The 22,055-nt window shown below is 36.4% G+C and overlaps 1 protein-coding gene across 1 annotated transcript in view; it reads left to right on the forward strand.

Annotated features, from left to right (window-relative positions):
• Positions 1–22,055, forward strand: part of LOC150086946 (ubiquitin-like modifier-activating enzyme 1) — a 354,098-nt gene that overhangs the window by 128,580 nt on the left and 203,463 nt on the right. The window contains 3 exon segments of the mRNA XM_090372833.1: positions 6,424–6,530; positions 15,074–15,164; positions 19,817–19,949. Coding sequence (XP_090228959.1) covers positions 6,424–6,530; positions 15,074–15,164; positions 19,817–19,949 — 331 coding nt within the window.

A 22,055-nucleotide genomic window follows, 5' to 3' on the forward strand; every position in this document is an offset into this window, starting at 1 on the left:
TTAGTAAATAAATTTGATGAATTTGAGGTATTGCTCAAGACATCAAAGGCAGATATTGTTGGGATATCAGAGACGTGGTGTCACACAGATATAAGGAATGCAGAACTGGAATTTGGGGAGTACAATGTGTATAGAAAGGATAGACAGGACAGGAGGGGAGGAGGGGTTATGCTATTAGTTAAAAAACACATAAAATCCAAGGAAGTGAAGCCAGTCGACACTGATGGACAGGACAGTGTCGAGTCAGTTTGGTGTGACATAAGCATAGGTAAATCAAAATTGAGAGTAGGAGTGTGCTATAGGCCTAATGACTCTGATGAGTATAATAAGATACTGTACAGGGAAATAGAATGGGCCAGTAAATCAGAGAGTCTTATAATGGGGGATTTTAATTTCCCAGATATTGACTGGAATTTGTGGGTTGGTCACTCACACACTAGCCGGGCTTTTGTGGATTTATTGGATGATTGTTTTCTACACCAGCATGTTCGGGAGGCAACTAGAGGGAGTAATACTCTTGATCTGATTATCAGTAGTGATTCTTCATGCATTAGGAATCTGCAGATAAAGGAACCACTGGGTGGCAGTGATCACAGTGTGCTGAAGTGGGATTTACTCAAGGAGGTAACTACCATCAGAGGCAAAGGGAAGGGTTTTTGCTTTCGTAAAGGCGACTCTGATGGTCTGAGACTGTATTTAAATTCTATACAGTGGGACCAACTGATGATGTTACCAACAGCAAATTCAAAATGGGAAGCATTCAAGGAACTAATCTTGGAAGCTACCAGGCTTTACATACCAACCAAGAAATATTGTTCAGGGTTCAGGCCTAAATGGTTGTCAGATGAACTAATGAGACATATGGCAGAGAAGAAAATTGCATGGGATACATACAAATTAATGGGTGACATGGAAGCCTATGATAGATATAAGTTAGTCTGTAACCAAGTCACAAAGGAGATTAGGCAGGCAAAGGCAGATTATGAGAAATCCTTGGCAAAGGACGCAAAGAAAAACAGAAAAGAGTTCTTTACCTATTTAAACTCAAGAAGGAAAGGGATGAATCAGATTGGTCCACTGGATGTTGATGGTTCAACAGTTGAGGATCCTGCTCAGGTGGCTAACAATCTAAATGAATATTTTGCATCTACATTCACACATGAGGAGCTATTCAGGAAGGGGAATGTCGTAGGTGAAGTAAACATTGGCAGTGAGCTAGATTATTTTCTAATAACTGAGATGAAAGTGGAGGAGAAATTGCTGAGGATAAACATAAAAAAGGCACCAGGGGTGGATGGGATCTATCCAGTTATATTAAAGGAGGCAGCAAAGAAAGTAAGCAAACCCCTAGCCATAATTATGAGAGCTTCTTTGGACTCAGGGGAGGTACCCATGGACTGGAGATGTGCAAATGTAACCCCAATTCACAAAGGAGGATCAAAGGCTGACACAAGTAATTATAGACCTGTTAGTTTAACTTCGGTTCCAGGAAAATTAATGGAGGCACTGGTTAAAGAAGCACTGCAGGATCATCTGGACAAGAATTCAGTTATAGCTCAGACACAGCATGGTTTTGTTAAGGGCAGGTCTTGTCTGACCAATTTGATTGGATACTATGATGTCACAAAAGAACTGGATGCAGGGAATAACTTTGATATTATATATTTGGATCTTAGAAAGGCTTTTGATACTGTTGCACATGGAAGACTGCTGCACAAATTGGAGAAGTGTGGCATTGGAGGCAAATTGCTGCTATGGATAAAGGGATGGTTGAGTGGCAGAAGACAGAGTGGTAATCAATGGACACTGCTCAATGTGGACTAATGTTATTAGTGGAGTTCCTCAGGGTTCAGTGTTGGGTCCATTGTTGTTTTCTGTATTTATAAATGATATTGATGATGGTGTATCAGGCTTAATGTCCAAGTTCAGACGATACCAAGGTTGGCAGGGTTGTTAAGGACACTACTGATACTATGATGCTGCAACAGGATCTGGAAAGGTTTAGCAGATGGGCTGAGAGGTGGCAAATGAAGTTTAACATTGACAAATGTAAAGTACTACATATGGGAAACAGTAACCCCAGAGCAACGTATCAACTCTGTGGTACTACGCTGACAGTGGTAGAGAATGAAAAGGACCTGGGGGTAATTGTGCAGGCAGATATGAAGTTCTCTGAGCAGTGCAGACGAGCTGCAAGAGTAGCTCATGGTGTCTTGTCAATGATATACAGGAATTTTTCTAGCAGGGATGAGGATGTGATTATTCCCTTGTATAAGGCATTGGTCAGGCCACACCTTGAGTACTGTATACAGGTCTGGAGGCCTCATTTCAAGAAGGATGTAGAGCTGCTCGAACGAGTACAGAGAAGGGCAACAAGATTAGTGAATGGAACAAAGGGTTGCTCGTACGAAGAAAGGCTTAAGTTTTGCAAATTACAGAGCCTGGAGACTAGGCATCGGCGAGGTGATCTGATAGAGGTGTATAAGGCTTTGAATGGCTTGAGCATGCTCAATGCCGATGGGATTCTTCCTCTTGCTCAGAATAATCACCTGAGAGGGCATAAATTCAAATTGAGGAAGGACGGATGTCGGATAGATGTGCGGAAATTTGCCTTTAGCCAGCGGGCAGTTGGTTTGTGGAATAGACTCCCATCGCTTGTTGTTGAAGTTGATAGCCTAAATAAATCTAAGGCTCAGCTGGACAGGTATTTCGAACGAACGGAGGGGTGAAATGGGAGTAGTGGTTGTTGTGTTTTTTTTTTGTTTTTTTTTGGCTGATGCTGAATAAGCTTGCTTTCTTGCATCATATGCCTCTACTAATGCTAATGCTAAAATAAGTTTAAGGCTCAGCTGGACAGATTTTTTTGAACGAACAGAGGGGTGAAGTGGAAGTGGGTTTTTTTTTTTTTTTGGCTGATGCTGCATAAGCTTGCTTTCTTGCATCAAATGCCTCTACTAATGCTAATATATTGACAGAACACTTTTCATCTCACAATATATTTACGAAATAAAAGTATAGCCGGAGCCAAAGAACTGCTTGCTTTATTACATGCGACGCATTGTACATTAGAAGCATCTTTATTTTCAACACATGTAAAACTGAAATTCAAATAATTGTCCCCATACTTTCGTTTTGGTCTTTTATTAGTTGGTTTCTGATTTTTATGGAACAAAAGGCTGTGATCGTTGATCCCCACTTTGAAGTGTAACAATATTGTGTTCGTTTTCATTGACCACTGTTGCAATACAAAAGTACTTGTTTCTCATTTTAAGTTCCTTTTTTTTTTTAAACAACAAATCCATGGTCATTTATTTTAATAATATTTCAAAATACTAATAATTATCAAAAAAAATTTATACAGTCAGTCCTCGTATAACACGTTTACACTACACGAATTCGATCATACACGATTTATAAATAGGGGAACGATATCTTATATAACACGAACCGAATTCGCTTATGCACGGTTTGCCTTTGTGTTTACAAGAAATGGCAGTCGAACGCAGAATCACCCCAACCGAATGCAACACGATAGGAATTAAGAGAAGATTCTGAAAATGTATTTGTTTCTTATATCAGTGAAGGGGAAACACATTTCACCATAATAACGTAAAAACCAACACAATTCCAGCTATAGGTATTATGGCAAATGCAATTAGATCGAGTTTACTACCAGTTTATAACAGATTCCACTAGCAGAAACGCAACTGGAAATTGTTTTTATTGTTTTATGGTAGTAACCCCTAGAAATGTGCTTTAGTAAAATGTGAGGTGTTAATTGTGTATCTCTGCCTTTACGGTGTTGTTTATTCAGTTGCTACACGCGCGTAGCTTTGTTTGTGTATCAAGCGTGCCTCCTCATTTTGTAATTGTGCTTTATTCCCTAAAAATGAGTAAAATACTTAAAAGGTGTGAAAAGGAAGCATCCTGGTGAAGACACTGCAGATTCAGAGAGAAAAAGAAAATCAATATCGATAAACAGAGGTGGACTGGGTCAAAAATTCTTACCTGGGAAAATTTATAGTGGCCTCATACTAGCGTTTATGGTCAAAATCACACTGGCCTCCAGACCACCGGGATTTCCCTGGTAAGGCTTATGTCTCTATCGTCTTATGTCTTTTCTCTATCGACAGAGGCCAGTCCGCCTCTGTCGATAGAGAAAAAATATGAAATTGTAAAACGTTTTGAGCGAAATGAAAGACCATGTGATGTTGCACGTGCTACAGACCTAAATGAGGCAACGCTGAGAATTGCAAAGAATGCAGAGAAAATAAAAACAACTTTCATAGCAGGAACAACTCAAAGTGTAATTAAAATCCATTAGATTAAGACACAAGAATTGGAAGAGATGGAACGGCTGTCATCTGTGTGGATAGAAAATCAAACAAAAAACAAGTTTGCTTACGATAGAAACAAAAGCATTAGCAATATTTTATTACGTAATAGTCGTAATAAAATACGTAAGTATTTTATTACGATTATTTATTGTGTTTGGTAATGTTTTGGTTACAAATGTGTGTTCAATCTTGGGTGGTCGGCACCTAACCCTATTTTTCCCATAGGGCCTGTTCATATTGCACGATTTTGCATTGCACGAGGGTTTCTAGGAACACAACTATCGTGCTATACGAGGACTGACTGTATATGGAAGCGGGTTTCGTTATGCTGACTAGGTTTCTGCACTACTACAGAACTAATCTTGTAATTGCAAAGGCGGTTCGCCCCGCAATACTGGCACTTTGTAAACATGCAAGAATGTGTCAGCGGAAGGCTACTTTGTTTCATCCACCTGAAATATGCATATCGATTCACTTCCCCCCCCCTCCCTCAACACATGTACTTTGGGCATAAATTGCATATGAATGGCATATTAGATCACTACATTGCTACTTTTTCGTAGATGCCATTACCTCTATGCATACTTCTCCATGCGAAGCCCGCCAGAATAAAGGGTTCCATGGTCTATTTAAATGTCTATGCCAGTATATTAATAACCGGGAAAAAAAATTGTTAAAAGTTATATTGATACAAAAGTGATGTTTGTTACAAATATGCAAAATTTATTTTTAATTATTAATTAGGATTTTTAATGGAACACTACTCTTCCTCAGAACAGTTTGAGAAAAGCTGTTCTAGAGCAGGTGTGGGCAGCCTTTTTAAATGGTGGGCCAAATAAAATGTCTGCAAGATTTTTCACAGAACACAGTTTGGGAAATGCTGTTGTAGTAGATACATTCTTGGAGGCTGAACAGAAAACTTTATTTGCAGCTAAATTGGTGGCCAAAGTTTGACTTCAAAGGGAACCAAGTTGGAAAATAACACTCTACAAAACTCATTATACCCTTTATTCTCAGGACATGAATTTTTAAAAGCCCCTTGTATAACTATGAAATACGTTTAGACTGTGAAAAAACATGAAGAATACAAGTAACCAATTGTGGTTTATTGAGTGCCTTTTTAAAAATTAATTTTTAATAATGATTTCTTTTTGACAGTAGTTGTAGGTGCAGAAATGTTTCATGAGTGTGCTTTAGACATCTAAAGCACACTCTATGGTAGGGGGGGAACTATGGTAGATAGAAAATTTTAGAAGCAAAAACTCTGGAAAGCCAATGATATTCTTGTTTCACTGGTTTTGGTGTTTTCCTTTTAAGAATTTGTGTCCTGTCTAGCTGGTAGCAACAGGAATATTCATTTTAAAGATCGCTAAGTTTGTTTTAGGGTTCTGCAACTTGTCTTGCATCTGACAATCTGTATGACTAGTTATACAATGGTAGAAAAAAACCTTAGTTGTGTGTATTAATAAGTTGCTGTTTCTGGAAGAGATTAATAGCTGGTTTAACATACCTACATTTTCCAACTCTACACTGGCCCATCTATTTCGTTTCTCTCAGCTGTTCAAGTGATGTCAACTTGATCACTGACTCACATAAACATTGTAGGACAAGCCATGTACCTATTGCAAGAGAAGTTTGCTATATGTTATATAGTTTACTGAATAAGTGATAGCCTAAAAGATTTTTGTATAGATTTTTAAATAAGTGCAATTGTTGACACATACTATATTAGAAATATTAGTTCGATTATAGCAGATACCAAAGGCTTATTTGGGTATGTTACTTTTAATTTAATGCAATGGTTTTCCACCAGAGTGCTGTGGCACCTTAGGTTGCCATAATGTGCTTTCTTGATGTTTTAGGATTGTAAAATGTTATTGCTGAAAAAAAAGGAAAAAAAAACCCATGTACATGGGTGCATGACAGAAAATTAAACTTTTGATTCTAATTCTTGTGAAGCATGTATTTTCTGCTGCAGTTCGGATATATCATAAACTTAATTTTTTTAGATCTTTAAATTCCAGAATTTTTAGGTGTTTACTGTGTACATGCATGAAATAAATTTTGCAACTATTTTTTCCCTTAGGTTATTGTATTAACAGACTCTTCATTAGAGGAACAACTTCAAATAGGAGATTACACTCATTCGAGAAATATTAGTTTGATTATAGCAGATACCAAAGGCTTATTTGGGTATGTTACTTTTAATTTAATGCAATGGTTTTCAACCAGAGTGCTGTGGCACCTTACATTGCCACAACAACATTCCAGGGGTGCCACGTAATTTTGGTTTAAGTTGCTTAAACTTTTTTCATTTAAAATTTTTTTTATTTCATTATAAAAAGGTGTACGGTAGTTTAATTTTGTGGTGATCCATAATTGATGCTTACTTAGTAGATCTATATAAAGAATAAAATTATTATATATAATTTTATTCATGTGTGTAAATGGATGTGAAAGTTGCACAAAAGTGCCAATAACTAGAAGGATGAGGGTAGTTGAAAAAGAAGTCTAGTAGATATGTGAAAGGTGAAAGAATGTTAATATCCTAAAAGTTATAATGAATTGAGAAAATCATGGGCTAAATTACTTAGCCGGTAGACGGTGGGAGAACTGTAAAGAAAAATTAGTTCAGCCAAAATACCAATAAAATAAAAGTGATAAAGCTATCATCAGATATAGGGTAGGGAACATTTTGGTAATGGATGAATATAAGTAAGGCAAAAGTGCCTGATCCGATGTCAACTGCAACAAATATTGATACATGATCGGGGAACTACACCTGACCATGTATCAGGAACTGTTTCTTTACTTGTCCATAGTGGCCAAAAAGCAACGAAAATGAAATTAGCACTTTCTAATACTGTATGGTCAAAGTAATCAAATGGTGATGTAGTTAACTACACCACCATTGGATCTAAAGTCACCATGTTACTTATATCCATGGAATTATATCACAGTATGGATTTAAATTAGTTCTTTATCCTTGGATGTATTTTCTTGCTAAATTAGATTCTTTCAAAGTTGGATTCTTACTATACCTTTTGGACTACAGATTATAATTATTAATCTTTCTCTATCTCAAAACTTTTAGTGATTCTTGCTTTCTATACTCTGATACGCTTACGATCATTCCCTTATATAAGACTATTCAGCTTCGTGCAATGTAGCTTCTTCATATGGTCCACTGTATATAAATTTGATCTTCATTATTTTTCCACTGCCTTGCTCAACACTATTTATATATCTATGAAAGGTAGCATGTTTATTTTTTTATGACTTTACCTCTACCACATTTTTCTACTACTACGTTATACTATTATGTGCTTAGTAATTTAGCCCATAATTTTCTTTATTCATCATTTTAGGATATTAACTATTAAGTCTATTACGCTGCTATGAATCACTTCATGTAAATATATTGCTAATGTGGTTGAAGTTTGCATGCAATCACCTACTCTATGGAATATGTGTGCTTCATCTCCCCACCTTTTTCCTTCTACTGCGTATATTTTTTCCGCCAGCTACTCTTATTTCTGCTACTCATTTCTTAAGCTCCAGGTATCATCAATTCTTATTACACTTTTGGTTTTGTTTTATATTTGTTTCTCTGCATGTTTTTACCTACATAATTTTTCCTTACAAAACCAAGCATTTGGTATTAGCTCCCTTTTAATCCGGGCGCCTCCGTAGCCAGGTGGGAAGGAGCAGCAGTGCGTAGCACACGCTTCTTGATTAGACTGGGGTTTGAGCCCGTCACCACCAAATACGGATGATACGGAAAGGTCAGGGAATGACCACCGCATATCTCCGGAGCAATATGGCCTTAGTTGCTAATGCTCCCAAAAACCAAATAACAACTACAACACTTTTAATCCAGAGCCCTTATTTATAAGGTTGGGCTTCACAATCCCAGCAAGCTCAGTGTTATTTAATATTTTTTCTTTGCTTTTTATCTTTCTGCTGTCTATTTCTACAGTTCTTCCTTTGTTAAAACTATTAGTGTATATGAGGGTGATGCGAATGTTTCTACTTCTATTGCTATTTTTCTTCTCTATTTATACTCCTTTTCTCCCTTTCCATCCTCAATTTATTACCTCACACTATACCATGTGCTTGTTCCAAATTTATTTATTGAACTACTGAATTCCAATGTACACAAAATTACATCCTTTAAATCCTACACTAAATTCTACATATTTATATTAACCATATTTATTTTAACTTGATCCTTATTTTTACTTTAATAAATTATACTGCATTGTTGACTACTTTGTCCATACAGCATTAGAAAGTGCTGATTTAATTTTCATTGCTTTTTTGGCCACTCGCATTTCTTCTACTAACTACTATGGACCAGTATAGAAATGCAGTTCCTGATACATGGTCAGGTGTAGTCCCCTGATGAAATATCTTATGTATCAATATTTGTTGCAGCTGACATCAGATCAGGCACTTTTGCCTTACTTATATTCGACCATTACCTAAATATGTCTCCCCCCCCCATAATATCTGATGACAGCTTTACTACTTTATTTTATTGCTATTTTGCTGTACTAATTTTTCTTTACAGTTCTCCAACCTTCTATTGGTTTAGTAATTTAGCCCATAATTTTCTTAATTCATCATAACTTTTAGGATATTAACATTCTTTCCCATATCTACTACACTTTTTCAACTATCCTCAGCCTTCTAGTTATTGGCACTTTGTGTAGCTTTCACATCCATTTATGCCCACTTTATTCAATATATTAATACAAACTTATATATACTCTTGCATCCTTTAATGCTGTTTTGCAATTTTAGGTGCATCTGTCATACCTGGCTCGTTAATCTTTTATTTACTGAAACCATTTCATCAACAGAATACTTTTTTATCCTGTAACTTTTTAAACATTACCTTTTTAAGGGGTTACATTGTAGAACTTGTGTCCAATTTGATGCTTCCTTTTATTTTTTACAATGTCACATGGTTTGGTCACCAACATTATAATGGTTCTTTAGAGATTTAACAGATGCACTGTTTTCAAACTTTTGAATAATTTCAAGTTTTTGTTTAATTTGAAAGCACAACTCTTGCATATGTCCATCATTTTTGTGATTTCTAAACAAAAAAAAAAAAAAAGTTACTATAAAAAATAAAAAACATTCCGACAATTCATGTAATTCCGTTATTTATGTCCCTAACATAAATAACAGAACAACTTGTCCTTGTGCAGTGTGACAGAACACAACAGTCAATGCAGTGCACTAAATCAAACTAAACATTTGGTCTCTCTCTCTCTCTCTCTCTCTCTCTCTCTCTCTCTCTCTCTCTCTCTCTCTCTCTCTCTTTTTTTTGAGCGGTAGGTGTGAAGACAGTGGAGTTTGCAAGATAATAGGTACACTAATCTCCCAGTGAAGACTTAACACCGGTTCTTGTCACTTGTTTACAACTTGCAAAATATCTGTTTATACCTATTCCAGTTATTACTTGAATTTTATGATTTCTGGTTGGTGGTTTTTTTTTTTTAAATTTGTAATCTTGAAGTGTTCCAGTTAATCCAGTCCTGGTAAATAGTCTACTGTACATTATTATTACCATATTTAATGTTGGTAATGTCTTACTGTGTGTGTGTTTAATTTATCAATTAAACTTTATTATGCGTATGTATGTACAAGAAAATCACTTTATATATGGGGTCAGCAGGTGTTCGCTCATATCCGCAGGTTCAGCCATCCACAGTAGGTCTTGGAATGTATCCCCCGCAAATACTGTGTGTGTGTGTGTGTGTATGCACAGAGAGAGAGAGAGAATCGGATCTAACAGGCAGAAAATTCAGTAGGGGTGCCATTATTAAAAAAAATGTCAAAAACCACCGATTTTAATGGAAAAACTGACTCTCCCTCTGTCCTCCTTTTCTATTATACATTGGCCGGAAAAAAAGCTGCATCACCTTAATAAGTTACATTTGTAGCGATACATAAGATGCTATTTGATTACAGTCATTTTGTTTGTCACAAAGCAAAGGTATTAAGTCAGGTAAACTTCTACTACATCAGACACCAATGCAATCAGCATCATCTATAAATATGGCGTTGGAAGGGTATATCCTGTCATTAGAGTCCTGTTTTGCAGAAGTGTAAACATGGCTCTGTATGTTCAGTTGACACCAAGAAAAAAAAAACGTATAGCTGTTGCTCTGCCCTAGGAACGGCTTTCTACATGTGCTATCTCTGATAAAATAGGCTGTCGCCAGTCGACAGTATTCCGGGTACCGAAATTAAAGCATGAAACCAGTGATGTGAAGAGAAGACCTGGATCAGGCCATAAGAGAGATAGTCCTTCCCAAGATTAATATTTGAAATGGCTATGCCTTCATAATTGCCATGCTAGTGCTCCTGATCTAAAACTGGACTTTGAGGTGACCTCTGGTGTTGAAACACGTGCATGAACTATCCAAAGACTGCTTTCAGAAAGTGGTCTTGCATGCCTATCAGCCCAAGAAGCCTTTTTTGACCCAACAAATGAGGAAGAAGCAACTTGCTTGTACTAAAACATGTTTCATGGACAAAAGAGCAATGGGATGTTGTCATCTTTTCTGACAAATCGAAACTCAGCCTGCATGGCTCAGGTGGGAAGCGATATGTCAGAAGATGAAAATTGGAGGCATACCATTCTGACTGCATAACACACTGTAAAGTTCCCTGCCTATCAAATGGTCTGGGGATGCATAACAAGCAAAAGCGGTGGGGTGAATTAAGTTTATTAATAGAACTCTGAATGCAGAAACGTACACTGCTATCTTGGAGGAGGAGTGCCTGAAACCCATTATTAGGGATCACCACACAGACATATTTATGGTATTACAGACATTTTATGCTATTTAGATTTAATGACTAGTTTGTCTTGTCTCACAAGGCTCAAAACATACTTACACCAGTGTTTCCCCTCATTTTCCTCCCTTAAGGTGCAGTCATACCTTAGAAATGCTGACATTAGTGTTGGACTGGCCTGGCAACAGTGCAGATTTGAAACCTATTGAAAATTGCTGGTACATAATGTCATCTAAAATTGCTCAGAAGAAGCCAACAAGTAAGATTCTGCTGCAGGAGAGCATTGTTAAGGGTGTGGTACCATGAAATTGGGCAACCGTATATCCAGAAGTTGATTATCTCTGCCAGATCATTGCAAGGCTGTAATTGCAGCTCGAGAAGGAACAAAAAAAGATTGAAGACTTATTTTATTGATTTACAGTACATAATACTATTATGTTAACGTCATTTCAGTTTGTGCACATAAGTGCAATAAAATGTATGTTTGGTTGTCATGATTGCCATTTGCATGATTTCTCATATTTCCATTAATTACACATTTTACCCTTTGGGAAGATATTTATGGAAATTAGGTATATCAGGTGGAGTCTTTTTATTGAATTTCATTCACAGAGATATATAGCCCATCTAACAAATGCATTTTGAACATTTCTGCAAACCAATGCAGCGCCAAACACATTATTTGTAAAAATTTACAAGTGATGCTTGTTTTTTTTGTCTGCCACTGTATATACATTTGGTCTCTCTCTCTTTCTCTCTCTCTCTCTCTGTGAGAGAGAATTTAATTTTTGGAATCAAATACCATTATTTGTGAAATGTCAGTAAATGAATTGAATTTATTGAACTACTGATGTGAAATGGTAAAAATAAACTGTCAGACTTAAACAGAGTGATATCAATTCATTTCTGATTTTTAAGAACAGCACATGTGCAGTGATTATTGCAATACTGTTGTAATTTAAATATAATGGGCAAACTTATATGTAAATAAAACAAATGCACACACGCACAGAGTACATGTAACCAGCACTGAATTTTGCATTAAAAAAAACAGCCTACAAATTACATCATAGTCATGTGTGTGTCACTGAGTTCTTGTAGCTTTCTAAAGTATCCTTTTTACAAATATAACTTTCATTTATTCATTGATTGGACCTGTTGGCCAGAATTTGGAAATGAACATTGAAAGCAAACCTGTATTATTAAATATGAAACCTGTGTGGATTTGGAACATAAATTCCATCTCCAAAAATTTGACAAACAGCTGAAGAGTACACCCTGCATTTAAGAACAAAAATAAATGCCTTTAAAATAGGGCTCTGCCGTAGCCAGGTGGGCACAAGCAGCAGTGCATAGCACACGCTTCTTGAGTAGACCAGGGTTCGAGCCCATGACCACCACATATCCCCGGAGCAATATGGCCTTAGTTGCTAATGCTCCTAAAAACCAAATAACTTTAAAATAGCTTTGTGATCAACTTTTATTTCCTTAAACCATTGATCCAAAATTTGGAAAAGAGAATGCTGCAATTTAAAAACAAACACAACAAAGTGATTAACTTAATTATGTGTCACTATACTTAATTTAGTGACACACTGAGCAACCAGTGAGAGATACATCACACAGTTTGATTATCGAACTCAATCTTTATATTGAACCTTAGGTGGATTGTCTGGCCATGTCACTGGTGCTGAGACTGCATTGTAGGTATCTGTTTCTGCTTGGATGTAAAATACACAGCTGCTGGAAATTCCTTTGCTAGTTTTGTCTCCTGTGCATTTCCACATTGCAGAAAAATTTTTTAAATATTGTGCCTTAAGTCATGTTTTTCTGACTTCAGAGCAATTTGGAGAAACTATGGTGGAGTTTCCTGTGGTGACACACACACTCACTCACTCACTCTCGGGAATTTACTATAAAGGTTTGACTGAATGGTTGGTCTTACTAACCTAATTGCCTTCAAAGTACTTTTTGTGTGTGTGTGTGTGCGCGCGCGCACATGCATGCTTGCTCCTCTAGTCTTCCCATGCTTCGAAACAATTTCTTTAAAATTGTGTTTTTTTTTTTTTTGTTTTTTTTAGCACACTTATTGCTGCTTTGGTATTTTCTTTGATGTTATCCCTTGTAGTGAACTGATTACCCCCAAAGCCCCATTTTCAGTTTAGAGAACACCCAGAAGTCAGAGAGAGCAAGGTTGGGGAGAGTAGGGAGGCTGCTGCAAGACTGTTCCCCCCCCCCCCTTCTCACCCTGCTGCTAAGAACTGCTACTGCTATGTGACTGGGTGTATTGTCGTGATGCAGGATCCAGCCATCCTTCCAGTTTTGAGGTAGTCTCACTTCATACTCACTTAAATGTCAAAATTCACATTAGTAAACAGCAGTAATGCTTCTCCCTAGTCACAAATCTGTGGTGCACTGTGCCCTAATTAGAAAAACAACCAGCATAACTGTTGGATTTTGTTGAATGAGATTTCTTGGTTGGTTGGGGCATTTTGTTCCATTTGTATGATTTCCACCTTCTTGGGGTCATAGGTAAACACCCAACTCTCATCCCTCGTGACCAGTTTTCTTAGGAAGCTTAGATCCCGCATAGATTTTTTTTGAACTAATGTCCTGCAGTTCATTTGATCATCAAACAAAGTGTGGGGGGAAAAATTATGCGTGCACACGATGAATCCCTAACTCTTTCATCAGGATTGTGTATTGAGCCTACAGGCAGTCCAACTTCATGGTTAGCTCTCAAGTCATTTTCTTATTTCACAGGAGTTCCTTCACTTTTGTGAAATTTTCATCATTCCACGTGTTGAAAGGCATCCACTGCAAGGTTCGTCTTGAAGTTTTTCATGTCTGTTTTTAAACTGATTAAACCACTCGTAAACTACCATTTTCTTCAAAGCGTCATCTCCATAAACTTTCGATAATGCTGCCAGTGTTTCTAGCACTTTCCCAAGTTTAAAGAACTTTATTAGCATGCTGTTCAAACTGCTGCTTTCCTCAATCAATCAGCTGTGAAACATGAGCAAAGTGGTTGAGCCAGTTCCCACTTGTGCGTGCATGCATGCACACCAAGATTATTATTGTTAATCTGGCAAGAGGTAAGTCCCAGTATTTCTGCATTTGAAGTCCTATTTCACCAAACCAAGAAGCATTACTAATTGCAAGTGATATTGACTGCAAAAATCAGATGAGAGGTGTTACTACAGTAGATACAGAATTAAGAGTTAAGTTTTCAACATTGAATAAATTTTTATTTATTCAATGTATTTTCCAGACCGTGGGATGCACTTTTCTCCCTGAAAAATGTTGCCTACAATTCTCCCGAATTGTATGATTCCCGAAATGTCCAAAGGTATACTAGGTAATGCAGTGATATATATATATATTTTTTTTTTTTTTTTTTTTTTTTTTTTATAATCAGACTTGTATACTGCTGTTGCCCTGCATGTGCAAATGAGGATACCAAGTTTTTACTAAAGCTTTTCCTATTTTATTAAGAAAATATCAATAAAGCTACCTCCTTATAGACATAATCTTTCAAGAAATGTAGAATGCATCACCTTGACTGTGTCATCTTCACTGCCTTAGATTGCACTGAAGATGACACACTCTTTAAAGAAAGCTGAAGTTCAGATGGTAATGAGTGAAGAAAATCTTTTGGGATTTTACATCAGCGCTTTTGTCGTGAAATCAGTCCGTCACAATGCGAGCAGTATGGCATGGAGCATTGGAGCCTGCAGCAGTGAGGTAACATTGACTGCCTAAACATACAGGACTTATTTCCCTATAGCACAATTACTCTAATTGCTTATAGTTTAAGTTTGTTGTTAATGACTCAGTTATACAAAAATTAATTTTTGTTTAATAACTAAATTATTGTTTTCATTTGAAGTTGCTGAAAATTTATTTTCCTTATTTTTAAGCCAAATATTCTGTGATTTTGGTGAAAATTTCACAGTTCTTGATGTCACTGGAGAATCACCTGTGTCGGCAATGATTGCTTCCATTAGTAAGGTTAGTAAACATAATTTTTGATTTAAGATTAGATTTAAGGGGTTGGTTTGAATGCTGAACATATGATTTTTCTAGTCTTGGGAGAACTGAAAGTGGTTCTCCGAAGAATCGTGGCTTTATATTGCATCTGCTGGGTGTGTGGTACGTATGCAGAGCCGACTGTAGCTGTACATAATGCTGTAGGAAATACTCACTTATTGTCTCTACACGTTAACTCACTTTGTATGAGCAAGTGTCAAGGGAGTAAGGAAATTAAGTGTAAAGTTAGTGTTTTCTTGGACAAATTTGAGTGCTTGAAGAAAGGGTCATTGCTATGGAAGGAATCAAATTGGGGATCTCATCACATAAAGCATTCAGCTGTCCATCTTATGTTGGAGCCCTTGCACATCTGGCTTCATGGATTGATCATGGGCAAGTTGCACTAGTCTCTTGAAAGTATATGGAATTTTGACAGCACAGTATGAGGGAGAGCTTTATCAATCAATTCAGATCTGGAGTGATTGTGCAAGGCTCAAGGGCTGTAATTTTTCTCAGCATAGCCAGTGCTTGTTAAGAGATGGGACTGTTTTTATAGAGATGGGACATCTCGAAATAGAAGAGGTGCAAGAATATTTACTGATGCTATCAAGCCAAAGTTAGAGTCAGAAAATTGTTATTATAATCAGAGTATAGAATCGCTTTTTTTTTATATATATTGCTTCTATGGTGACATGGTAGAATAACTGGAAGTGGGGAGGGACATTAAGGCCATGAGGAGTCCACATAGGACCACCAGTTATGAGATATGTAAGCATTACTAAACATCCAAATAAGCACATTTCCTTGCATTATGCACTAATGCTAGGAGTATAGTAAATAGATTGAATTTAAAAATATTAAGTCATCAAATGCTGACATGGGTATAACAGAAACACTCATTCTGATATTGACACGAATGCAGAAAGGATAGACAAGATGGCTAATTTGATCATTGGAGTTTCACAGGGGTAAATGTTGGCCCCCCTGCTTTCTTTAATGTTTCCTAATGATATTAATGTAGGTATTTTGATAGTTTGATGTTTTCTGATGATTACAAAGGTTGAGTACAGTGGTGGGTGATAGCAATCAGGGTATAGATCTCCAGAGGATCTGAATATAAACTAAGCATTTCGGCTATAAAATGACAACTGAGGTTTAACAGTGATAAATGCAAGGTACTGCATTTGCATATCAGTAATTCCAGAATAGCATGCCATCTGAATGGTACCAAACTCAGAGTAGTGGAATTCAGGGTTAACTGTAAGTCCAGCATGAAATTCCCTGGGCATTGAAAAAGAATGGCTCGTGAGGTTCTGTTAGTGATAAACAAGAACATTTCCAGCAGGGACAAAGATGTGATTATCGCATTGTATAAGGTAGTGGTTAGGCCACATTTGCATACAAGTTTGGAAACCTTATTTTAGAGAGAATATAGGTCTTGTTAGAAAAGGATGCAGAGACAAACAAGATTAGTGGGGGGGGGGGGGCAAAAGGATATTTTTACCAAGTTCTGTAAATTGTCACTTGTAAACTACACTTCTGTGGGGTTACTAAATTGAAGTGTACAAAGCTTTGAAAGAATGAAGAAAAGAATGCTGATTGCATCTTCACTTCTGAGATTTTGGTCAAAATATTGTGAGGAGTGGCAAATGGTTTTTTCTTTTTTTTTGCTGGTGCTTTAATAAGCCATGCTTCTTTGCATTGTATTGCCATTACTAAAATTAAATTTATGTGCTAAATTTATTAAAGTGCGACTAGTGGTCCGTTGCGATGATTTTGTTCTGTGCACCAAGGTTGTATTATGTGATGTGCGACATTGTGGCCTGTCTGTTTGCTTGCACAATTCTAGCCTTCGTCCTCTGACCTCTCATCAACAAGCGATTTTCTTCCACAGGAGTGCTGTTGAGGATGTTTCTGTTTGTTGCACCATTCTCAATACACCCTTGAAACTGGTGTGTGAAAAGTTCAGAAGAACTGCCGTTTCAGAGATGCTCTGTCCAGCACATCTTGCACCTACTACCATGCCATGGTTCAAAGTCTGTTAGATCACTCCTTTTCCCCATTCTTGCTATGGTTTGTTTGCTTAAGTGATACTAGAAAGGTTGTTCTGCTGCATTTATATCCACAACTGTGGTCATGTGACTTGCAGCATTGTGGGACAAACCATTTGTGTGCACAGCAGGGGTGTACCTAATAAAGTAGCAGTACAGTGTATATCAGGCAAATTTATCAGTATGGAAGTACATATCATTGGATGCACAGTAACAGAACTTTAGGTGTGTGTATTTACTGATGAAACTGCTCTCTATTCAAAACAAAATTTGTATGTTTTGCCTTCATACAGTTTTCTGCATGATTGAAATCACATAGGAAAATAATTCTTATTTAAGCTCAACTATCGTGTTGAAATACCTCTGCAACCCTGTAATACTGGTCTTTATTATTGAACACTAGCTGATACATCATTATATTTCAAAAATAGTTCTGTCAAATATTAAAGTTCAGGTTATGTGATATGAATTGTTGATTTACAAAAAAAGGGGGGAAAAAGTATTTGTTTCAGGAAGGTAAAATGTTTTAGGCATATTTCTTGCCATTAAAATAAATGAACATGTTTTAAATGTTTGACTGGCAAAATGCTTTGATTTTGGACAGTTGCATAGTACATGCAAAAACATTGACAAGCAGTATAAATTTAATCCCCAAAAATATTTTTTAGCTGTTACATCAAGGAGTAATAAAATATGAAGTTGAGTGAAACAAATTTTCCTTGTTTTCAACATTATATGCTATAAGGTATTATGTATAGCATGCTGTAGATGACTTATCAGTTTTCATTCACGTGGTATTTTTATATGCTATGTGCGTATATTTTCTTATTAATTTATTGTATATGATTAAGTAATGATTAATAATTATAAATCTGTAATATTTATAATCACTGTACTTCAAATAAAGTTTTTGAAAATTTTTTACAAAAAAAAAAAAAAACTTAGTGCAATCAATTTTCCCATGTGATTCTAATAAGCAGAACTCACTGTACATAACTTTTTTTTTTAGTAGAATTTATCATTAAATGAATGATTGTCAGAGTGAACAATATAACTCCTACCATTGCTTCACTGTGCAGTCTAGCTCAATATCTAACAAGTATGATATATTAGCAAGTGGGGGGGGGCTACGTTTCTGGCTGTATGCAGATTTGTCAACAGGTGTAGTTAGTTTGCATATGTGCAGTATCTTTTAAATATTACAAGAGTTATTTGATTTTTCTCAATGTATACATATTGAATATAATAATGAATATTATTAAATATTCATTTAATACAGATAAGGGATCTAAGACTGAGGCCCGTTAGTACGGGCGAATTTTGTTATATTAGATGAGAAATGCAGTGTTGTGTACAGAGCATTATAACAGTTAGTGATATACTGAGTGGCCTAACTATACTGACCTAATAGTATGTAGCACCCTTCTTTAGCCAAGAGGATATTCTGCATGAAGTGCAGAAAATGTTCTGCTGGGAATATTGGCCTGTAATGGCCCTATGCAATTGCTTCAGAATGGATGACAATGACTGTCACAAACAGTTTGTTCTACCTTCTTACAGACATTGTCAGGTTGAAGTCTCTCTGAACAGAACAGTTAAGTGTAGTAATTCCACCATCACTTTCCTGGAACCAATCCCAAATTATTTACCTTTTGTGATATGGTTCATTATCCTGCTAGAATTAACTGAGCATGATGGAATACACTTGGTCAACCACAATATTCACATAGGCTGTAGCATTCAGATATTGATCCACTAACATGGGGTGGGGAGTCCTTCTGCATGTTGCAAACTCCTGTCACCATTACACATGTCACCAACATGCACATTAACATGTGGCATTGTTGGATCCACTGATTCATGCTGCAGCATTTGACATGAAACTAAACTCTTGCAACCAGGCAAATTTTTTTTTTTTTGCTCCCCTCCCCCACTCATAAAATATCCAGTGCTCATGTTTCTGTATTCACTATAGCTGTGCTTTAATTTAGCTGACAGGAGTGGGGTGAGTTTGTAAGCTGCTTATATCCTATCTGTGATATTGACTGATGCATTGTATGTTCCATTATACTTTTCTGAACACCACTTTTGTGCTGCGCTGTCATTGATCAGTCATGATTTGTCTGTTAGACTGCACGAGTCCTTTAGCCATCTTTTGGCTTCTCACATCAATAGTCTGTCCTTGCAAAATAGGATTGCCGTTGTCTGGGTGTTTCCTGGTTGCTTGGCTATTCTTGGTGCACTGTAGGCATTATTGTGCATAAATGCCCCAGAAGATGTTTGTAATGCTTGCACCTGTCATTATCATACCATGTTCAAAGTCACACAGGTTGCTTGCAGGCTTAGAGCATTAATTGTACATGCATGCACACTCACATTGTCACTTACAGTATCTGAATATTTACAACCTGGCATCAGAGCAATATGGCCTTAGTTGCTAACGCTCCTAAAATCCAAATAACAACCTGGCATGGATATGGGATATCATCTCTGACTGAATACATTTCTTATCGATGTACATAATAAATTTGGACACTCAATGTATATGCAATTTGTAATTGATTACTTTAATTTCAATTTCAGGATGGTGAGGGTGTTGTAACTTGTTTAGAGGAAACACGTCATGGGTTTGAGGATGGAGATTATGTAACATTTTCTGAGGTCCAGGGAATGCAAGAATTGAATGGAAGTGAACCTAGGAGGATATCAGTTCTAGGTAAGTTTTACTGTTGCTAAACACCATTATTTATTCATTATAATTTAAAGCTATGAATAAAAATTAAGAAATAAAAGTAGGTAAAATTTGCAAATGTAGATTTTAAGTCTGTTGTATGGATGAACTTGAATACATGAAAAATTGCAGTTAACACTTATACATTTTTTTTTTTTTTTTTTTTCCTCTCTAAAAGGGCATTTTAAATGCTTGTATTTATCCTAAAGGATATGAAAAGTGGATTCCAGAAAAGGATGTCCTTTTGTGGATTTTCCCCCCTCCTTACTGTGTCATGTCTTCACCACTCTTGTCATCCTATTTTCAGTTAGTGTGGTTCAAATGAGTATCTAAAGTAGGCCGTTGTTTACATATGTGAATTTAACCAAAATATTTGGTCTAGGATGTTATTTTGCATCAGTTAGCTTACCACCTATCCAAGTGTGTCATCTGCCTTTACAGTGTATCTTGCAGCTGCACAGCTTAAGTGGCATTTGTGTGGAAAGTTGTGTCACACAGGAGGGTTATGTCACAGAGTTGTCACACAGGACAGAGGTGAGAACAATTTCAAGTTTCTTTCCTCCTTTATGCAGAAGAGATTAAAAAACTACATGAAATTCATCAGAGTTGCCACACAGGTGGTTAGACTGAGGTGAGAACAATTTCAAGCCCCCCCCTGCCTTTATGCAGAAGAGATTAAAAACTACATTAAATTCATCATAGAGTTGTATGTAATGAGAACTGTCACAATGAAGAGTATGTAGTTTAGTCCAAAAGTTACATATAGTCAGTGATCTGGAAGATTTTGCTACACCTGGCCAGGGTAAGTGACCCCCCCCCCCCCGAATATATGCTGATAAGTAATTCCATTTTTGGGAAACGGACATTTCAATCAATAATACATAGAATTATTTATATTAATTCCGTTATTGGACAGAACATTAAAATGTGGATAAATAAGTTTAGTTTGAATTTTCTTGCTGCTAATTTTCCTCAATTTAAACTAAAGTGACTAACTTTCTCAGTAGAACTAATAAGTTTTGTTTTGTCAAATTTTTCATTAAAAAAAATATATATATATATATATATATATATATATATATATATATATATATAAAGTATTGCAAAATCCCAGGGGCTCACTCACATCTGGTGAGTATATGCTTGGCAAACCTGGGGTCCTGAGCTGGATATCCTCCTCCTCTTTCTAGCAGCAATGCGTAGCACACGCTTATTGATTAGACCGGGGTTCGAGCCCATTACCACCAAATATGGAGGATGTGGAAAGATCAGGAAATGACCACTGCCTATCCCCGAAGCAATATGGCCTTAGTTGCTAATACCCCTAAAATCCAAAACAACAACCTTCTCTTTCTTTGTGACCTCCCCCCCCCCCCCCGTAACTTTTTTTTTTGGCTGGTGCAGCATAAACCTCAGGCTTTCTCGCATCATATGGCTAATAATAATTCATTAATAAAAGATAATGTTGGTGTACATAAAATTTGAATTTAAAAAAAAAACCAGGAACATTTTTCCAAAAATATAAAACTAAGTTGAAATCTGTCAGGTGCCAACTGACTCTAAAGCAACCCCCCTCCTGGCAGATGTCAGGGAGAGGTTGCTTTACAGAATGACAATGTCTGTCTGCATAGTTTCTTGTGCAACTATTGAAACCAGCCGTTGCATGAGAAAAATATCTGTTATTGAACACTTTGAAGAGTACACGTGTTATGTGCATTTTTCTTGTGTGGTACTCTGCAGAGTGCATATGTACAGTGAAACCAGGTTAATTCAAAGTGCAAGGAACCAATATGTGCCTTTAGATTTGAAGTTCAAAGTATCTATAAAAATTCAGAAAATGTCTGTTTATTTAGAGAATTGTTTTTACTCAGATAATCTAATACTGTGCAGAATCTTTTAATACTTTAAAACATTAATATTCTTTAGTTTCATTGTGTTAAACATTCATGAGTAGACACTTAACACAGTTAACACATTTATGTATATTTTGCACAAAACATAATAAATAAATAAAACCTTATTACTAATTCATTGTTTTCTTTTGCATTATTATAGAGATAACCATGTCGTGGAGAAATATGATACATTTCT

Source organism: Mastigoproctus giganteus, chromosome 4, assembly GCF_048544385.1.
Source record: "Mastigoproctus giganteus isolate SK-2022 chromosome 4, ASM4854438v1, whole genome shotgun sequence".
Taxonomy (NCBI): Eukaryota; Metazoa; Arthropoda; class Arachnida; order Uropygi; family Thelyphonidae; genus Mastigoproctus; species Mastigoproctus giganteus.